Here is a 17,579-nt window from a genome sequence, read left to right as displayed (position 1 = left end):
ATCTGAATCAGGTTTCTCTGATCCCTACTCCAACTACTGAAAGCAGCTCTCTTCTTCTTGTTTCTTGGTTCCTGAAGTGCAGCTGAACACACTGATGTTGTGTTTTGATCTGCTGACTGAAGCTGAGAGCAGAAAAGAGGCTGAACTATGACAGGAAGTGATGTAAAAAAGAGTATTGATAAGAAGAAAAGCAACAGCTGCTGTTACTGTGAGACAGATTCTGGCTCTGCTTTGACTGATGTGGATCAACAAATGATTCTCCTGTAATCTGAACAGTGAAGTGACGTCGATAATTAAACATTAAACTACAAGAACAAACAGCAACAGAGCTCGCTGTTTCTCACAATCACACATTTCACATTTATTTTCTGATGTAGTTTTTACATCAACATTGTAATTAAAAGGATTATAATGAAGTAATATTTGTGATGTTTAAACATTTATATGAACAGTGTAGAGCTTGTTGTCTACACAGCTGTCTGATGTTGTTCATCTACATCACTTTATCTTTAACTGCTTTACCAGCTGCTTTTAGTTTACCAAACATGTACCACAGTGTATCTGTCATAGTTCCTTCACCCACTCGACGTTTCATCTCCACCAGCTTCTTGACCTTCTCTGAGTCTCCTCTCTCCTTCATCTTCTCAATCAGGACGTCCAAGTGGACATGAGTGGACATTGAGTTAACATTCAGGGCTTTCTCCTCCAGTGTGACAACATGTTGGTATGCCTCATCCAGCCAATCATTCTTCTCTTTGTCAAGCTTTTCTTTCTCTCTTTTAAGAGACAACAACAGATCCTCCTGTTGTTCTCCTTTATATTTCTGCTTCAACTCCTTCATGGTCTTCATAACTTTCCTGGTCTTGTCCACATAGATCCAGTCTTCTTTCACATGATCTTCTGCAGGACACTGCTTGGTACAAACAGTGCAGTAGCCATCTTCCATGATCTCACAGCGTGCGGGACTCCGGGCCAGTGTGCATCCAGGATGGTGACAGTTTTCTTTACAGATGTTACAGGTGACAGCTCCTGCATAAAAAAACAACCACCGCCTCCCACCTCTGATAGGTTCTTTATCTCTGTAGACCTCATCAACTTCTACAGTGAAGTTCTCATCCTCCTTCATCTCTTGTTCATGTTTCTTCAGAGCTTCTTCAGTTTGTTGGATCTCTTTCTGCTTTCGTTCAATCAGCTGGATTCTTTCTTGCAGGTTGTGGATGCAGGCTGTTATTCTGATCCGTGCGTTCAACACTTCAAGAGTTGTCTTCAGCTCTTGAGGTTTAGATTTTTCCAGGAAGTCTTTGAATTCTTCCATTCCTGTCTCTGTTACCCTCCATGCATTCCCTAAAGCAAGCTTTGTTTTCTTTATTCTCTCTTCTTTCTGGCAGTTATCAAACATGAAGTGAACGGGCTGATTCTCCTCATCTATGGCACATTTAATGTTTGCAGATTTAAGAGCTTCCAGAGCATTTTTAGGTGTTATTCCATTGGAGTTTGTGATGAGAGCGACAATGTTTTTCTCAATGTCTTTTCCAAACAGTGACGTCACTGAATCAAAGATGTACTTCTGTCGGTCACTCACTCGATTCTCACTCGCCTTCAGCACCAGACCCACTGCAGAAATTTCATGAACTCCATCATCTGAGCGGAACAAGTCAAATAATCTTTGACTGACGACGACATCTAGTTCAATCCCTCTGGTGCTTCCGTATCCAGGAGTATCGATGATGGTCAGAGAGAAGGACAGAGTTTTATCTTTAAAACCAAAGATCTCGTACACGATCACATCTGATGTCTGACTCTCTATCTGACTTCTCTTCTCATCTGATGTCTGACTCTTTAACTGACTTCTCTTCTCATCTTCTACAATCTCAAACCAGATATTGTCCTCAAACTTCACTCCCATGGTGTAGTTGAGCAGAGCGTTGATCAGAGCAGATTTTCCTGCTCCTGTTTCACCTACAAGTAAGATAGTTTTGTTTGTCTTATTCAGGTTTTTCTCACCAACAGTTTTTCTTGTCAGAGTTTCAGTCTTCTCTTCCTTTGGTCTCAGCTGGTAGACAGCAGGAGATCCTGAAGAGATCTGATGACTTTTGGAGATGATGTCCTTGTATTTGGATGAGACGTTACTGATTGTGTAGAAAAAATAGAGAAAAAATAAAGAACTGTTTAATACACATATAAACTTTATGAACAGATTTGTACCCTTCCCTTATTGTACATCAGTAATTATTTTCTATTTGTATTTAAAAGATATAAAATCAGAGAAAATAAAGTGTCATAATTGCTTATTTGAATAAAAGCCTAAATGTTGCAGCTGTGAGCTCAGTGGTTGAACCTCTAGCAGCATCTCAGCTACTGATATCATGAAGCTCATCACAGTTTAACAGAACAGAAACCACTGAGATCCATCAGCCTCCAAACAAACTCATATTTACCTCCAGCTGCTGACAGAAATCTGAGCAGCAACACTCACTGCATCAGCTGATAATAAGGAAATGAGTCCACTATGACATCACATTAGTGTTTGTTTTACTCTGATATTAATTAGTATTGTGGTGTCTGTGGCTCAGGAGGTAGAGCAGGTTGTCCACTAATCAGAAGGTCAGTGGTTCAATCTTTGGACAAGATACTGAACTCCAGATTGATACTGATGGTTGAGTGTGTGTGTTTAGATTGTGTCTTTTATATTCCTGTGTGATAAAATTGAAGCCTTCTATTATTTCTTGTGTGTTTTACACTGATGAAGACACAGTAGTGTAGAAACGTTACTCTGTTTGCAGTATTAAAAGCTGAGAATCAATCAGTGTCTTTTCTGTCTGAAGTTTTCTGTCCCTGATCTGAGAAACATCTGATTCAGCTGCACATTGCTGGACGACGCCTGGAGAACCTTTTTACTTAGAGGCCTGATGATATTCAGCTGCACTACATCAAAAATGAAAGCTGTACGCAGGTCAGCAAGTAGTGAAACATGAAAAACATCAGAGCACTAGTTGATTGACTTTATCATTTGTAGACCTGTGTATATTCCTATAATTCACCTGTAGAGACTGAAAACATATGTGGAAGCTTCCTGATGTTACAATGAGGTTCACATACTTTACATTCTCTGATGTCATTTCTAACATCTCTATAATACTTTAAATATTCCTACAGTAACTTGACACTGACTGTTTCTGTCATCAGTATTGTGTTTATGTCTCCTAACTTCATCCAACTTTATCTTAGTTTTAATTGATCATATATAACAACATTACTACTTTCTATGGTAGATAATCAACAGTGAGTTTATGATATTGTTCTGAAATGACATTATAGGGATTGTCAGTTGTGCATCTTGTCCAGAGGCTGAATATTCCTAACACACCTGTGCAGGCAGAGATCAGAGTGAACACACCACTGCATTGTTATCAGCTGTTTTCACTTTACTGCTGTAAAACTACAGCTGACTACTGCAGGATCATTTCATCATTTAATAAGACAATGTGTGTGAACACACACACATACACACACAAAGACACACACACACATACGCACTTCCATGCATTTTGTTCTAATTGTATTTTAATGGTTATTTGTGGTAATGTTACTCACACCATGGTGCTGCCTGGCAGAGAGACTCCACACGGTGAAGATGAAACAGGTGTTTTGGTATCTGGTGGACAAAATGAAAATCCATCATAAAATTAAATAAATAATGTTCTGTGTGTGTTTTTTTTGTTTGTTTGTTTGTTTGTTTTTTTGTTTTTTTTTTGCTTTGTGTTGTTTGTTGTTGTGCTGCTGTATGTTTATTGTTTTGGACTATGGATGCAAATTAGCTTCAAGCTAATTCTGGTGCAGTGCATCTTTAATGTTTCAAACTGCACACTGTCCCAGTCAATAAATAAATCAATCAAGTACTTGCTGCAGAAAGTTTCAGTGCTGCACATTTTGAGCAACGAGCCGCTCGGCCAACAACGTCTCCTAGAAATGATCTTTGTTTGCTACTAAATGGAAACAGCATATATGTTCTGAAGGAAACGTCCTGCTGCCTGGATTAAACTTTTATATCAACATAATGAGGAAATGTTGTTAATTAATGTATCTGAATGTAAATGTCCAATAACAACACATTTGGTTTGTTTTCTATAATATGTGAGTGGCTGTTTGAATGAGGGTTCATGGGGTTACAGTAGACCCTGTAACAATAAATCATTTTATGATGGGACAGACTTACCAAACAGTCTCTATACAGGGTTTACTTTAGTTTATTCAAATACAAATTACCATCACATGCAGTGGACACATTGGAAGTTACTGGTGTCTGTAATCATTCCTCCTGTCCACACTGGCTGTGATGTGATCCCTTCCTACAGCAGCTCAAATATGAGATATGAGTTCAGTGAGGAAACACAGTCTAAAGTTCAGCTGAAGTTCATATAAAGAGCTGAACAAACCAAGAGTTTATCTGCCAAAGTTACAGTTGTGTAATTCATCTTTGTGTTGTGGTTTCTCCTTGTTGAGCTGCAGTGGAGGAATAGTAACACAGAGAGGGAATGTAGTACTAAAGAGACTGTGGAAGCTCATGAGAGCGCCTCTTGATGCTCAGACAGGTCTGTCTCATTAACATAAAATTTTGATTTTTACATTGTGTGAGAGAGAAGGATCTGCTGAAGAGTTCATGTGTTCACACAAAGACAGAAATATGATTGTATTGCATTATTAAGACAGTAGTATGCGGCTACAGGCGGCTGCACAACACACACTCTGTTACACACACAGGACGTGCAGCAGCGCACAAACATGCAAAAGATTACAAATAAAAGGATTACAATGTGAAAGATTATTATTGTGCATATTAACATATTTTAAAAAATACATGTCATAATGCTTAGTCATACTATTTATCAGAATTAACTAATCACAGTATTGACGGATTAAATTATCTAATTATTTGACCAAATCGTGGCAATACACGTTGGTATTTAAACAGACAGACAACAACTTTCCTGCTGCATCAATACATGATGACATAAAACTAACAAAGGAAATAAATCTGTACAGCTTCTAGCTGCTGCCAGCTGCAGGATCAGAACCTTGGAGAGCTGATCAAGTCCTGATAACTGTGTTAATGATTCTTTACATGATTAAAATTAATGATTAAATTTTTGAACAATATTTAACAAATATTCTTTAACATTTTTGAGAGTACAGTGATCAGGTTTCCATACTTTCATCAATTAAAACCCTGCTGATTTGACCTGTTACTCCATGACTGAACAAAACAATTTAAAGAAACTAAAGCTGTAAACTGTAAAGCTGTAATAAACTTTTTCAAAAGTCAAATGAAAATACATTCGCAACAAATTAATGAACAGGACCTTAAACTGGTGGTCTGTGGCCACGGGAGGGTTCAGGAGCAGCAGGGGCCAATGTGCTTGTTATGGATCGTGCGCTTTCACTTTGCGCACAAGCAGATATGTTTCCTCTGATGAGAAGCTTCCATCTTACTACTTGGCAAATGCGCCATTATAATAGCAATCTACCAAGCTGCAAGCACACCTGGATCTTAAAGGGAATGGGAGACGACACTCTGATTGGTTTATTGCATGTTACGCCCAAAACATGCCCATGATTAATTAGGAGACTAAGGACAACTCTTTTGAACCATGCGCCTGGCACTGCGACCATTTTTCCGCCATTAAACTAGCAGTAGTGAATTTGGACACACCCTCAATGCATTTGCACCATGCACCTCAGACCACGCGCTTAGATTGTTAAAATAGGGCCCAATGTCTGACTGGGCAGAGATGTGACGGCAGTCTGAGGAGCTACTGGGCTCCAGCCATTACAGACAGGGAAAAGTTTAGCAAGATCCAACGGCAGCAGATCTGGTGAACGCCTCTCATAGTTGTGTATCGCTACACACTAACTTAAGTGATAATAGTAATATTATTACTGGTTGTAACATTAGTAACTATTGTGTTTCCAGGTGTGTTAACTGCAAAGCCTCAGCAAGAAGGAAACGTAGAGATGAATGACAGAAACGGTATAATCTTAAGAAGGCTACAGATATCTCATAGATATTAACGTTGCTATGTGCGCAGTTCCAACAGTAGAAGCTAAAGGACTATTTTTTTAGTGGAAGCAATAAAATCATTTTTAAATCAATATTTTGTGTCAGATTATTGATTTCTTTAGTAAATAGCCACGTTGGGGTTCATTTCACAGTAATGACTTGCTTGCTGTACATTATCCCTTACATGAACTCTACGACAGGCTTATTAATGTCATCACATACACAAATATGTTCCTTTAAAACTTTAAAGCGAGATGTCTTTGGTTACTAATAATGCGAGAAAATTTTAATCTCTGTCATACAACATTTTCAACATTATTAGATGCTGTGTTAGAACTCATTGACAGGAAAAACACATTTAAATTTCATTTCAGCTTTTAGTTTTTCATTTTAATTTCATTAAATATTATAACTATAGCATTTCATTTATTAAGTTGTGTTCAGTCATGGTGAGTTTTTTTCCTGCAGCATTTGTGTCCCAAAATGCTGATATTGAAAGTATTTCATGGTTCTTTTTTCAAAGAGTTTTTACCTGTGTTGTTGTTGACTTGAGGAAGCTGTGAGATGCTGAGGAGGCAGAAAGAGCAGAGAGGAGTCAGACTGCAGAGGGTTTATAACAGCTGAGAGGCGGCTTGTCATATGATTTACAGAAAGTCTCAGAGACACAGAATGAAACAGAAAGACAACCCCCCCACCACCAGGCTGGGACATTTAATTGATCATTTTTGGAGATGTTGTTAGTTCAGTCAGGGAAAACACAAGTTTCAAAAGTTTTATTTGATAGTCTTTGGTGTTGACCCCATCGATTAACTGGATATATACAGTGTATATATATATATATATATAAGGGGTGTGTCCAAATACAAATATATTAATCAGTAAAACAAAAATAGTGGGTTTTATATGAATATTTGTTTCATACAAATATTTTAAAAATTTGTTAGGGGTGTTCCCCAGAGATAAAGTTGAGCTACTGACACAAGCAAAGTGCTCTTAAAGACTCTCCATAACCTGTTGTTCCCTTCTTTCCACAAAGTTATGTTGTAAAAAATAGGCAATAAATGAAAAGTGCAAAGCAATAATTGCCTTTGAATTTCCTCCCTACATGTTACAGGCTGTGCTGTCTCTGTGTTATGGGTGCTAAATATGTCACATGCTTTGTGCATGCACACCTCATGCATTGTTAGAACAGCCTTATTTGGTACTATCCTTTGTCATTGTTCATGTATTTTTTATGTCCTTTTTTGGTATTATCTGCTTACATATAACCAATGAAATGCTTTGAATTTAAAATGTGTATGTGTAGATTTCTGATAGGACAAAAATAGTGAAGACCTCACTCAGCTGCACTCTGAGGAGAGGACAGTTTTTGGTTGTTTTTTTGTGAGTTTTTTTTAACTTTTCTGCGTTTTTGAGCAGATTTTTAGCTTAGTAAATTTTACTCTTGAGATTTTGTAGTTTTCTTTTTGTGCTGAATAAAACTAAGTAGATTGTTTTGATCTATTGAAAGACAGAAAATGTTCATCTTTTGGGCCTTTTTCTTCATTCATCCAAGGCTTTTTAAATACATTTTTTGCAAGGCCACTTGCTCTCTAATAATTCAATAATATGTTGGAAATGTTAATCTGTGCCCCTCAGCAGATGGGCCAACGGTAGAATTGTTAGGACAGGAGCCTCTGCATCAGGTGAAAGCCAAAGTTAGGTTGTAAAAAACAGGCAATAAGTAAAAAGCGCAAAGCAACAATCACCTTTTAAGTTCTTCTCTACACGTTACACGCTGTGCTGTCTCTGTGTTATGTGTGTGTGTTATGTGTGTATAAATAGGTAGAGGTCTGTCTGCAATGAGGTGACGAGTAAAGTTTTAGCTCAGTAATCAGCGCAGTTATCTATGATCTATGACTCCAGTTCGAGACCCGGTGTGGGGACCTCCTTTGTAAGGTAGTTTATTCATAAAAACTTATTGTTACGCTTCAATTTTCTAAAATTAAAAGTGTAATAAAAACAAAAACAGGATTTTTAAGCCTCTTTCCACTTTTATTCGAATACAAATACAAATACTGGGATTTCTGCACATCCCTAATATATATATATATATATATATATATATATAGAGAGAGAGAGAGAGAGAGAGAGAGAGAGAGAGAGAGAGAGAGAGCCATATGGATAACATCCGATCAGAGATCCCCTAAAAGTGAATAATACATTTTTACTCACCATAATCAGAAGAAAATGTATTTTTCCCCAGAGATGGGAACATATGACCTCCATTAGAAAAGAGTTAAACATTGCTTCAAAATGCAACTGTTATTGGGAGTAGACAGCAACTGGTGCAGTGATGAAGGAAAAAACAGAAAGAGAAAATTGGGGAATGCAACACTGGAAAATGTGTACTAGCAGATGAAATTAAGAACACATGTGGGAGATGAGGCTAGTTAATATGGATGCAACTAGGGAATAACAGGTAATAAAGTGAGAGAGAAAGGATGAATGATTGTGTATCACCGCCAGCAGCTGGATGCATGATCCTCACCAGATATTAGCTTTTCACATCATGGTTTCAGGGATCTTTGAACAGTGAGGTTGGCAGATTGATCTGGTTGAATATATAAAGAATATGTGGAAGAGGACCAGAGACACAGTTGTTGTGAGGAACTGAGGACACATCCTGCACTGCTGCTGAGGTAGCAGCACCAATTATTACAGAGAGTTCAGAGTATCGATGTGAAGAAGATTAATCTTTTAATTACAACTGTCAGATGAGAATGAAACCAGACTTTAGACATGAGTTTCAAAGAAAGGAGAAGGAATAGAGGAGAGGAAGCGGTGGTTATAGGTCTTAGTCTTAAAAAAATTAACCTGGACTGTATGGGAAGTATTCAGAGCTGATATGTGTGATAACAATCAAACAGTTCCCCTCGACCTTCATATGTTTGAGAAAGAGACTGTAAAAATTAGGATGAAAAGTTAAATCAGATGTCATGAAAAGGCAAGAAAGAGGTTGAAGTAGATAATTCACCAAATCTTAAGATCCCATAAAAAGCAAAGCTAAAAACAACATCAAGATGAGATCTGATAAAAGGTGAAAATAAACCTTGTCTGACGATTCCTAACATCTGATGCAGATGTATGATAATAAGGGGCCATGAGGGACATTATTCAGACTTACCATGTATATATACAAACTTTTCCTCTTACACATATGAAACCAAAATCATTCACATACTACACTGAAAACCACACAAACACACATACAACTGAAACGCTTTCATTAAAACTATTGAAAAGCTTTCACACATACTAGTAAAAAGTGCTCATATACACAGTTAAAATGCTTTCATATAGTAATTGGAAACCTTTGATATAAACTATTGAAAAGCGTTCACAATCATTGTTGAAAAAATGATTTTGTATAATGGTATTTCAGTGTGTTGTATGAGAGGATTGTGTTTCATTTGAACAGGAAGGTGACTTAGCTCATGTTGTACGTTTGTTACCCTCACTGGTGTCTGCTCAACAGCGTGCAAGTACCCAAACTGAAGCAGCAGCATTACTTAAGGCCACAGATGTTAATCATTTCGTTTTTATGCTCTACCGCTGTGTTACTATGATGCTGCTGCGGCAGTAAGAGAGATGCTGCACTAGATAACTTTAGATGCTTGTTGGCAGCAAAGTGCTTGAATCCCGCTGACAGGATTTTAGGATAATACTTCCTCCAACTGCAATGTAGTTGCAGTAGCAGAGTGTTGCTGTCCGCATTTCCATTCAGTAACTCCACCAGAAGTGAAACAACTGCAGAAGAAACTAACTGACTGCAGTGAGCTACAGCCCAATCCCAATGTCCCCCCTAAACCCTGAACCCTGAACCGTCATGGACTTAACGGAGAGCAAGAGGCTCGAAATGGTTTATATAGGAATGGGACAGCACTTTAGCGACATATCACATTACCTTGACGAAACCAAAACATGTTATGTATGATTGTGGGTTTTGGACTTTTTATTCAATACCTTATTGCCAAATCAACATGATTGATTGGAATTTGTCTTCATGAGATCACTTAAACAAAAACAGAAAAAGGCAAAAATAGTAAAACCACTCACTCATTAAGTACATAATACATTAAACAAAGTGTAAAACAAATAGATAATATACAACCCATGAAACAATCATGTGCACAACAGTCAAATCAGGGACCAACTGTCTGATTTAAACGTCTTCCAGGCTCTTACAGAGTGGACGAGAGGCGACTGTCAAATAATCAGTTTACTTGTTTTGTCAAAATAGTCTCATTAAACAAAAATTAAAAGAAACTGTTGATGAATAAACTTGTCCTTGTTAATGTAGTGTTTCTAGTAAATGTAGGCATACCAGCACACCCACTATGCCAGGCTGAACACTCACATGCCAGTTTGTTTACTGTTTTTATTTATTTTTTGTTAATGTTTCTGGGCTTCCCCTGGTAACCCCGTATTTAACACTGACTTAACGTCACAGTGCTAGGAACTGTGGGTAATTCCTTCAAGCAAAGTCTGCAGAGATGCAGACTTACAGAAGTGTACATAAAGGGCTCAAAATGTCTGCCAGAGAGCGCTCATGCACTTGATGATTTGACAGTGGGACAATCTCACAGATTTAGCAGGAATGCGCCTTCAAACCCTTGAGTCTGTGGGTGTGGACATTGGCATTGGGCCTTTATTTCCTGTTGCTTAGCACACTCTACTTATTCATCAGTTAAAAGATGTACTGACTGTATCAAGCAGGATATGATTTAATGTGGAATATCACGAGTCAATCACTTGAAATATTAAGACATTTGAAAAATCAAATACAAAGTAACTGAAGCAAAGTGCTCTTTAATTGTCAGATCTCATCTTAAGCTGGAAACAGACTTTAAGTTTATTGAAAGTGTTGGGGGAGAGCAGGGGTCAAGAGTTCATTCTGCTCAGCCAAGGAGAGAAAGAGAGAGAACTAAGAAGATGCTGGTCTAAATCACGGACTGAGAAACCACGTGAGACCTGAAACTTTGATATAAGCACGTCTGTGATGTGCTGTGGTTAATGTTGCTGAGTTGATTTTGTCGCTGTGTGATGTGCTATTTTTAACTTTGTCAGTTACAGCTGCTGCTTAGTGAGATTGTCATAAATGAGGATCTTTGCTAAATATGTCACATGCTTTGTGCATGCACACCTCATGCATTGTTAGAACAGCCTTATTTGGTACTATCCTTTGTCATTACTCATGTATTTTTGTATGTCCTTTTTTGGTATCATCTGCTTACATATAACCAATGAAATGCTTTGAATTTAAAATGTGTATCATGTGTAGATTTCTGATAGGACAAAAATAGTGAAGACCTCACTCAGCTGCAGCTGTATTAAAGGAGACAGAACTCTGAGGAGAGGACAGTTTTTGGTTAGTTTTTATTGTTTGTTTTTGAGCAGATTTTTAGCTTAGCAAATTTTACTTTTTTGAGATTTTGTAGTTTTCTTTTTGTGCTGAATAAAACTAAGTAGATTATTTTGATCTATTGAAAGACAGAAAATGTTCATCTTTTGGGCCTTTTTCTTCATTCATCCAAGGCTTTTTAAATACATTTTTTGCAAGGCCACTTGCTCTCTAATAATTAAATAATATGCATATATATTAGGGGTGTGCCCGAATACAAATACATTATTCGGCAAAGCACAAATGGTGTTTTGGTGTTTCACTTCATATGACTAACTGTGACAGTTACACCTCTACCTGCAGCTGTCAATCATTCTACTTGCAGCTGTCAATCATTCTACCTGCAGCTGTCAATCATTCAGAGACCAGATGCTGTAAAATGATGACGGAGTTCATAGGAAGAAAAACAAAGATTAGAGGCAGGTCTGACAGAGATGTGTGGAGCAGAAATATATATTTCATTCTCTCTATATATTTCACTTTCATTACTGCACACGTCACATTTATCGTTATTTCAGTTCAAAGTTGATCAAACTAACTGAAGCTGCTGTTAAACTTTACAGTTTTGGGTAAATTATAGATTTTCTGTATGAATAATTGCACAATATGATTTTGGATTATTTTCTAAGATTGTTTGATCATCATTTATTATTTTATTGATATGTTTCTATGTGGAACATTGAAGTTGCTTCTTCATGTCCTCTTTGCTTCAGTACAAAGTGATTTTACTTCCTATCTGCCTTCGTTTACTTCAACCAACTATGACATCATTAAAATGCTGCTTACATGTTAATAATCAATAATATGATTGATGATAATATAAAACTCTCATTCTGCACTACCAGTACTTTTACTTTTACAGTACATTTAGCTCATAATACTTGTGTACTTTTACTACAGTAAAGTTTTTAATGCAGTATTTTCACACAGTTGTATTTGTACTTTTACTGCAGTAAAGAGTCTCAGAACTTCTTCCTCTGAACAGACAGAAAACTTTATAAGAAAGGAGGAAGAGGAGGAGGGAAGGATGGAGGGAGAGATAGAGAGGAGGAAGAGGAGGAGGGAAGGACGGAGGGAGAGATAGAGAGGAGGAAGAGGAGGAGGGAAGGATGGAGAGAGAGATAGAAAGGAGGAAGAGGAGGAGGGAAGAATGGAGAGAGAGATAGAAAGGAGGAAGAGGAGGAGGGAAGGATGGAGAGAGAGATAGAAAGGAGGAAGAGGAAGACTCCCTCCATCCAGCAGGTGGAGCTCGACAGCTGTTTGTTCAGTTTACAGTCTGTCAGCTCTGTGTGAAGCTTCATATTAGCTTCAGACTGTGGATTTTGTCCTCCATCACTTCCATTGTAAGGTCATTATGAAGGGATCTTCTAATGGTCAGTATGAACAGGAGGAATGATTACAGCAAGAAAAACACTGACTGTTGGTTTAAGACTCACTGGAAACATGGTGAACTGGTCCTTTAAAGTGAAGAGTTGAGTAATAAAGAACACATGAAGCATCAGTTGTGGCTCCATCTAGTGATCAATACAGAAATCAATAACAGTCATCTAACAGTTAATCAGATATTCCTCATGATACTTTTATTTAATATGAGATATGATGTTGGTGTCTGTTTCTCCACTGAGTCTCTGACAGAATAAAGAGAAACAAACATTTAATGATCAAAGACAGATTATATACAGATATATATTATTTAACATATTTAGGGAAGAGTCTAACAGAAATATTAATAAATCTGGGGAGGATGTTGCTTTTTAATCAAATGAAATATAAGTTTCAGCCCTGTAGTTTCTGCACTGTCCTGAACTTTAACATGAGACACAAACAGCTTCAAGGAAAGTTTGTAGATTTCTCTGATGGAGGAAACTAAAGGTGAGTGAAGACTTGAATTAAAATATGTTATTAGTGGTGTTTCAGTTATACTTGAATACTGAGTTAAGTAAACATGGAGCAGATTAAATAGATTTGAATGTGTTATAACAGACTTGTTGTAGTTCAGTCTGCTCAGGTTTCCTTCAGTCCACATCAGTTGTGGCTCCATCTAGTGGTCACTACAGAAAACATCATTATCCAGAGTTGATCTAATATTCTTCAGGATATGTTCATTATGATGATGTGAGCTGTGTTTTCTTTGAGTCTCTGTCAGACTTGCTGCTCACAATAAAGTCAAACAGACATTTAATGAACAAAGTTCAGCAGAAGCTTCAACAGACTCAGAAAGCAGCTGATGATCCAGTGAAGACACTCTGAGCAAACTGGTTTCATCAAGATCACATTTTATTCATGATTCACAGAAAAATGCATCAAGCAGGATATGATCTAATGTAGAATAACACAATAATAACACAGAGAAAAACATTTGTGTTACAATAATAAAATACAATATAAATGGAGCGAAATGGCCAAAATCATCAAACTATTTGAACTAATTGAAGCTGTATGATGCAAATATACATGAAGAACACAAGCTTAAATCAAATCACACAGCACACTTTATTTCATAACTGTACTCATCAAAGACAAAGTCTGAAAGCTGGATTCACCTTCAATATAGCAAGATAATATCAACATTATGAAAGAGGCATTATTAATCCATTTGTCCAGAGAATATAATGACTATGACAGTGATTTTATTCCACAATAACTCCCAGCAAGTATACAGACACCATTACATAACAACATGGGACCTCTACAGGCTGTTAAATGTTTTGAACATGTTTATTGATCTTGCATGTCAAAGTAAATTTGGCTCCTATTTTTTGTATGGGATATTTTTTAGGTGGAAACTTGTCATCACTTCCCTGCTAGACCTGCATGTAAACTTTCCTGGTTTGTTGGTGAATAATAACGTTTCCTTACAGAATGACCAAGGTTGTAATGTGCTATAAAAACAGTAATCTAATATTAATGTTACACATTATTATTGTACAACCTGTGTGATGATTACTCATTGGTGCAGCATGTGCCTTGCAGCCCAGATCAGCGGTTAGAATCTGGGCCACCCTGCATGTTTAACTGTTTGCTTTCCAGCTGCTGATTTTAATCTACCAAGCATGTAACCTAACACTTTCTTGATTCCTTCATCCTCTCGACTTTTTATCTCCTCCAGTTTCTGCATCTTCCTCGTGTCTCCTCTCTCCTTCATCTTCTCAATCAGGAAGTCCAAGTGGACATGAGTGGACGCTGAATTAACATTCAAGGCAATCTGCTGCAGTCTGACCACATATTCGTAGGCCTCATCCAGCCAATCATTCTTCTGTTGGTCAAACTTTTCTGTCTCTCTTTCAAGAGACCTCAACACATCTTTGGTCTCCTGGTGCTCTAACTCATATGTCTGCTTCAACTCCTTCTTGGTCTTTTTAACTCTCCTGGTCTTGTTCACGTACCTCTGGTTTTCTTTCACATGATTTGATACATGACACTTGTTGGTACAAACAGTGCAGTGGTTTTTTTTCATGATCTCACAGCCTCCAGGTGTCCAGGCCATTGTGCATGGATAGTGACAGTTCTCTTCACAGACATCACAGCAGACAGCTCCTTGGTAAAAGATACCCAACCACATCCCACAATGAATTATTTCTTTTTCTTTGTAGACCTCATCCACTTCTACAGTGGTCCTCTCGTCACTCTCTAGTTCAAGTTTCTTCAGAGCTTCTTTAGTCTGACGGATCTCTTTCTGTTTTAGTTCAATCAGCTCGATTCTTTCTTGCAGGTTGTTGATGCAGGCTGTCAGCTCGACGCGTGTATTCATCACTTCAACTGTCGTACCCAACTCCTGAGGTGCAGTTTTTCCTATAAAATCTGTCAACTGGCGCATTCCTTTCAGTGTTACTTTATATGAATGTTCAAGTTCCTCTATCTCATCCTCTACTCGGGCGTCATCCTGGCAGTTATTAAACAGGAAGTGAACGGGCTGACTCTTCTCATTTTTGGCACATTTAATGTTTGCAGCTTCAAGAGCTGTCAGAGCATTTTTAGGTCTTCTTCCATCTGAGTGTGTGATGAGAGTGATGATGTTCTCCTCTATGTCTTTTCCAAACAGAGACACCACTGAATCAAAGATGTACTTCTTTCGGTCGCTCAGTCGATTCTCAGTCGCCTTCAGCACCAGACCCACTGCATCAAGTACATGAACCCCTTCATCCGAGCGGAACAGGTCCAATAATCTTTCATTGACAATAACATCTTTTTCAATCCCTCTGGTGTCTCCGTATCCAGGAGTATCGATGATGGTCAGAGAGAAGGGCAGAGTTTCACCTTCAAAACCAAAGATCTCGTACACCATCACATCTGATGTCTGACTCTCTGACTGACCTCCCTCCTCATCTGATGTCTGACTCTCTGACTGACTTCTCTTCTCGTCTTCTACAATTTTAAACCAGATGTTTTCCTCAAACTTCACTCCCATGGTGTAGTTGAGCAGAGCATTGATCAGAGTAGATTTTCCTGTTCCTGTTTCACCTACAAGTAAGATGGTTTTGTTTGTCTTGTTCAGGTTTTTCTCACCAACAGTTTTTCTTGTCAGAGTTCCAAACTTCTCTTCCTTTGGTCTCAGCTGGTAGACAGCAGGAGATCCTGAAGAGATCAGAATACTTTTGGAGATGATGTCCTTGTATTTGAATGAGACGTTACTGATCCTGTAGAATAAGGTAGATTTGCTCAGTAAACTTTAGGTACAGATTTCCTTCATTTTTGTTCATCAGTAATTGTTTTGTATTCATGGTAAAATCTAAATAAAATTATATATATATATATATATACATATATATATGACCACTCCCATCAGAATAGACATGTTTCATCATAGGATAAAGCTGATCACTCACAACAACTTCGTATTGATTTGCAGTGATCCTTCCCTCTAAGGGGACAAGTGGACCCAAACCATGCCAGCAAAATGCCCCCCACAGCATAACAGAACCCCCAGAGATATAAGTGTGTGTGTATGTGCACGTTACTCACTGCGTTGCCATTGTGATGCTGATACAGTGAGCTCCACTGGTGTTTGGTCTGTGGATGGGATTCAAAAAGTCATGATGTCAGCCACAGCTACATTTATCTGTGATGAAGATTAGTTACACAATAAAACTGGAAGCTCTACAAGACAACACCCACTGCTTCATGTGTTTAAGGAGCCAGTGAGCTGCTAGGTGGTTGCTTACTGGAACTAATGCATTACTATTTGGTTTATGTACCATTTCAACCCAAATTTAATCTATTTGTGTACATGGACATCATTTTTACATTTTTTTGTGACAGTCAGCACGACTTTTAAATGAATGTATTTCATTTGGAAGCAGGTTTCGTTCCTGCAGCAGGTTTTTTTCTGTCAGTGGGGACTCAGGAACACAGAGGCTGTATTGCTTTTTCTAATTTGTTATTTATTTTGAAATTTTAACTGCTACATCACTCAACATTTCATCACTAGATTTTTCCTTGTTTTTATTCCTTTATTCTAATTTTACCAGTCTAGTGGGCGGACCAGAGAGGACACGTTATGTATGAGTGCTTTCCTCACTGTTGATTTTAATATCTTTAACATTTCTCAACACTGAACAATATGAAAGGTTATGGCCATCCATTTTAATTATTTCACCTTGGATTCTGAAAAATCATCTTTTTTTTGTCAGTTTTGGATGATAGTGGAAGCGGCTACATTAGCCTACCCATGATCCTCAGCGACCGTTACTATGGTGAAGATGCCACCTGAAGTGATGACATATATTCAGTATAACATTAAATAGCACTGCAGGCTGGTGGTTACAATTGAAAACAAAATACTGTTCTGTACATTGAACTGTTAAGAAAATAATGTGTCTATGTATAATAAACTCAATCAGCCATAAACTGCAGTAAACAGGACTTGAAGCTTTGCAATCGGCAGTATTTTCCTCACTGTCACCATTTTAAGGTTTTCTTTTGATGATATCTTTAACATTTCTCAACACAAAAACACAAAAGTGTCCTTGATAACTCAACAATACGATAGGTTAATGTTATGGCCATCAGTCTAATAATTTCTCCTTCGATTCTGAGAGATAAAGTTTTTCTGTCAGGTTTTGATAGCAGAGGGCTAGT

The 17,579-nt window shown here is 37.7% G+C and overlaps 2 protein-coding genes across 2 annotated transcripts in view; both read right to left on the bottom strand.

The window, feature by feature from the left end:
• Nucleotides 1-400: 400 nt before the first annotated feature.
• Nucleotides 401-17,579, bottom strand: part of LOC122968132 — an 18,652-nt gene continuing 1,473 nt past the window's right edge. The window contains exons 2-4 of the mRNA XM_044333132.1: nt 16,464-16,511; nt 15,808-16,138; nt 401-1,840 (exon numbers count right to left, since the gene is read on the bottom strand). Of these exons, the coding sequence (XP_044189067.1) occupies nt 494-1,840; nt 15,808-16,138; nt 16,464-16,474 (1,689 nt within the window). The 5' untranslated portion in view covers nt 16,475-16,511 and the 3' untranslated portion in view covers nt 401-493. The remainder of the gene's footprint in view (nt 1,841-15,807; nt 16,139-16,463; nt 16,512-17,579) is intronic.
• LOC122968150 overlaps nt 14,317-17,579 on the bottom strand; it is a 3,298-nt gene continuing 35 nt past the window's right edge. The window contains exon 2 of the mRNA XM_044333152.1: nt 14,317-15,866. Within this exon, the coding sequence (XP_044189087.1) occupies nt 14,488-15,786 (1,299 nt within the window). The 5' untranslated portion in view covers nt 15,787-15,866 and the 3' untranslated portion in view covers nt 14,317-14,487. The remainder of the gene's footprint in view (nt 15,867-17,579) is intronic.

The sequence above is a fragment of the Thunnus albacares genome, chromosome 18 (genome assembly GCF_914725855.1).
Source record: "Thunnus albacares chromosome 18, fThuAlb1.1, whole genome shotgun sequence".
NCBI lineage: Eukaryota > Metazoa > Chordata > Actinopteri > Scombriformes > Scombridae > Thunnus > Thunnus albacares.
Note: the sequence above shows the minus strand (reverse complement) of the source record. Positions and strands in the feature narration are given on the sequence as shown.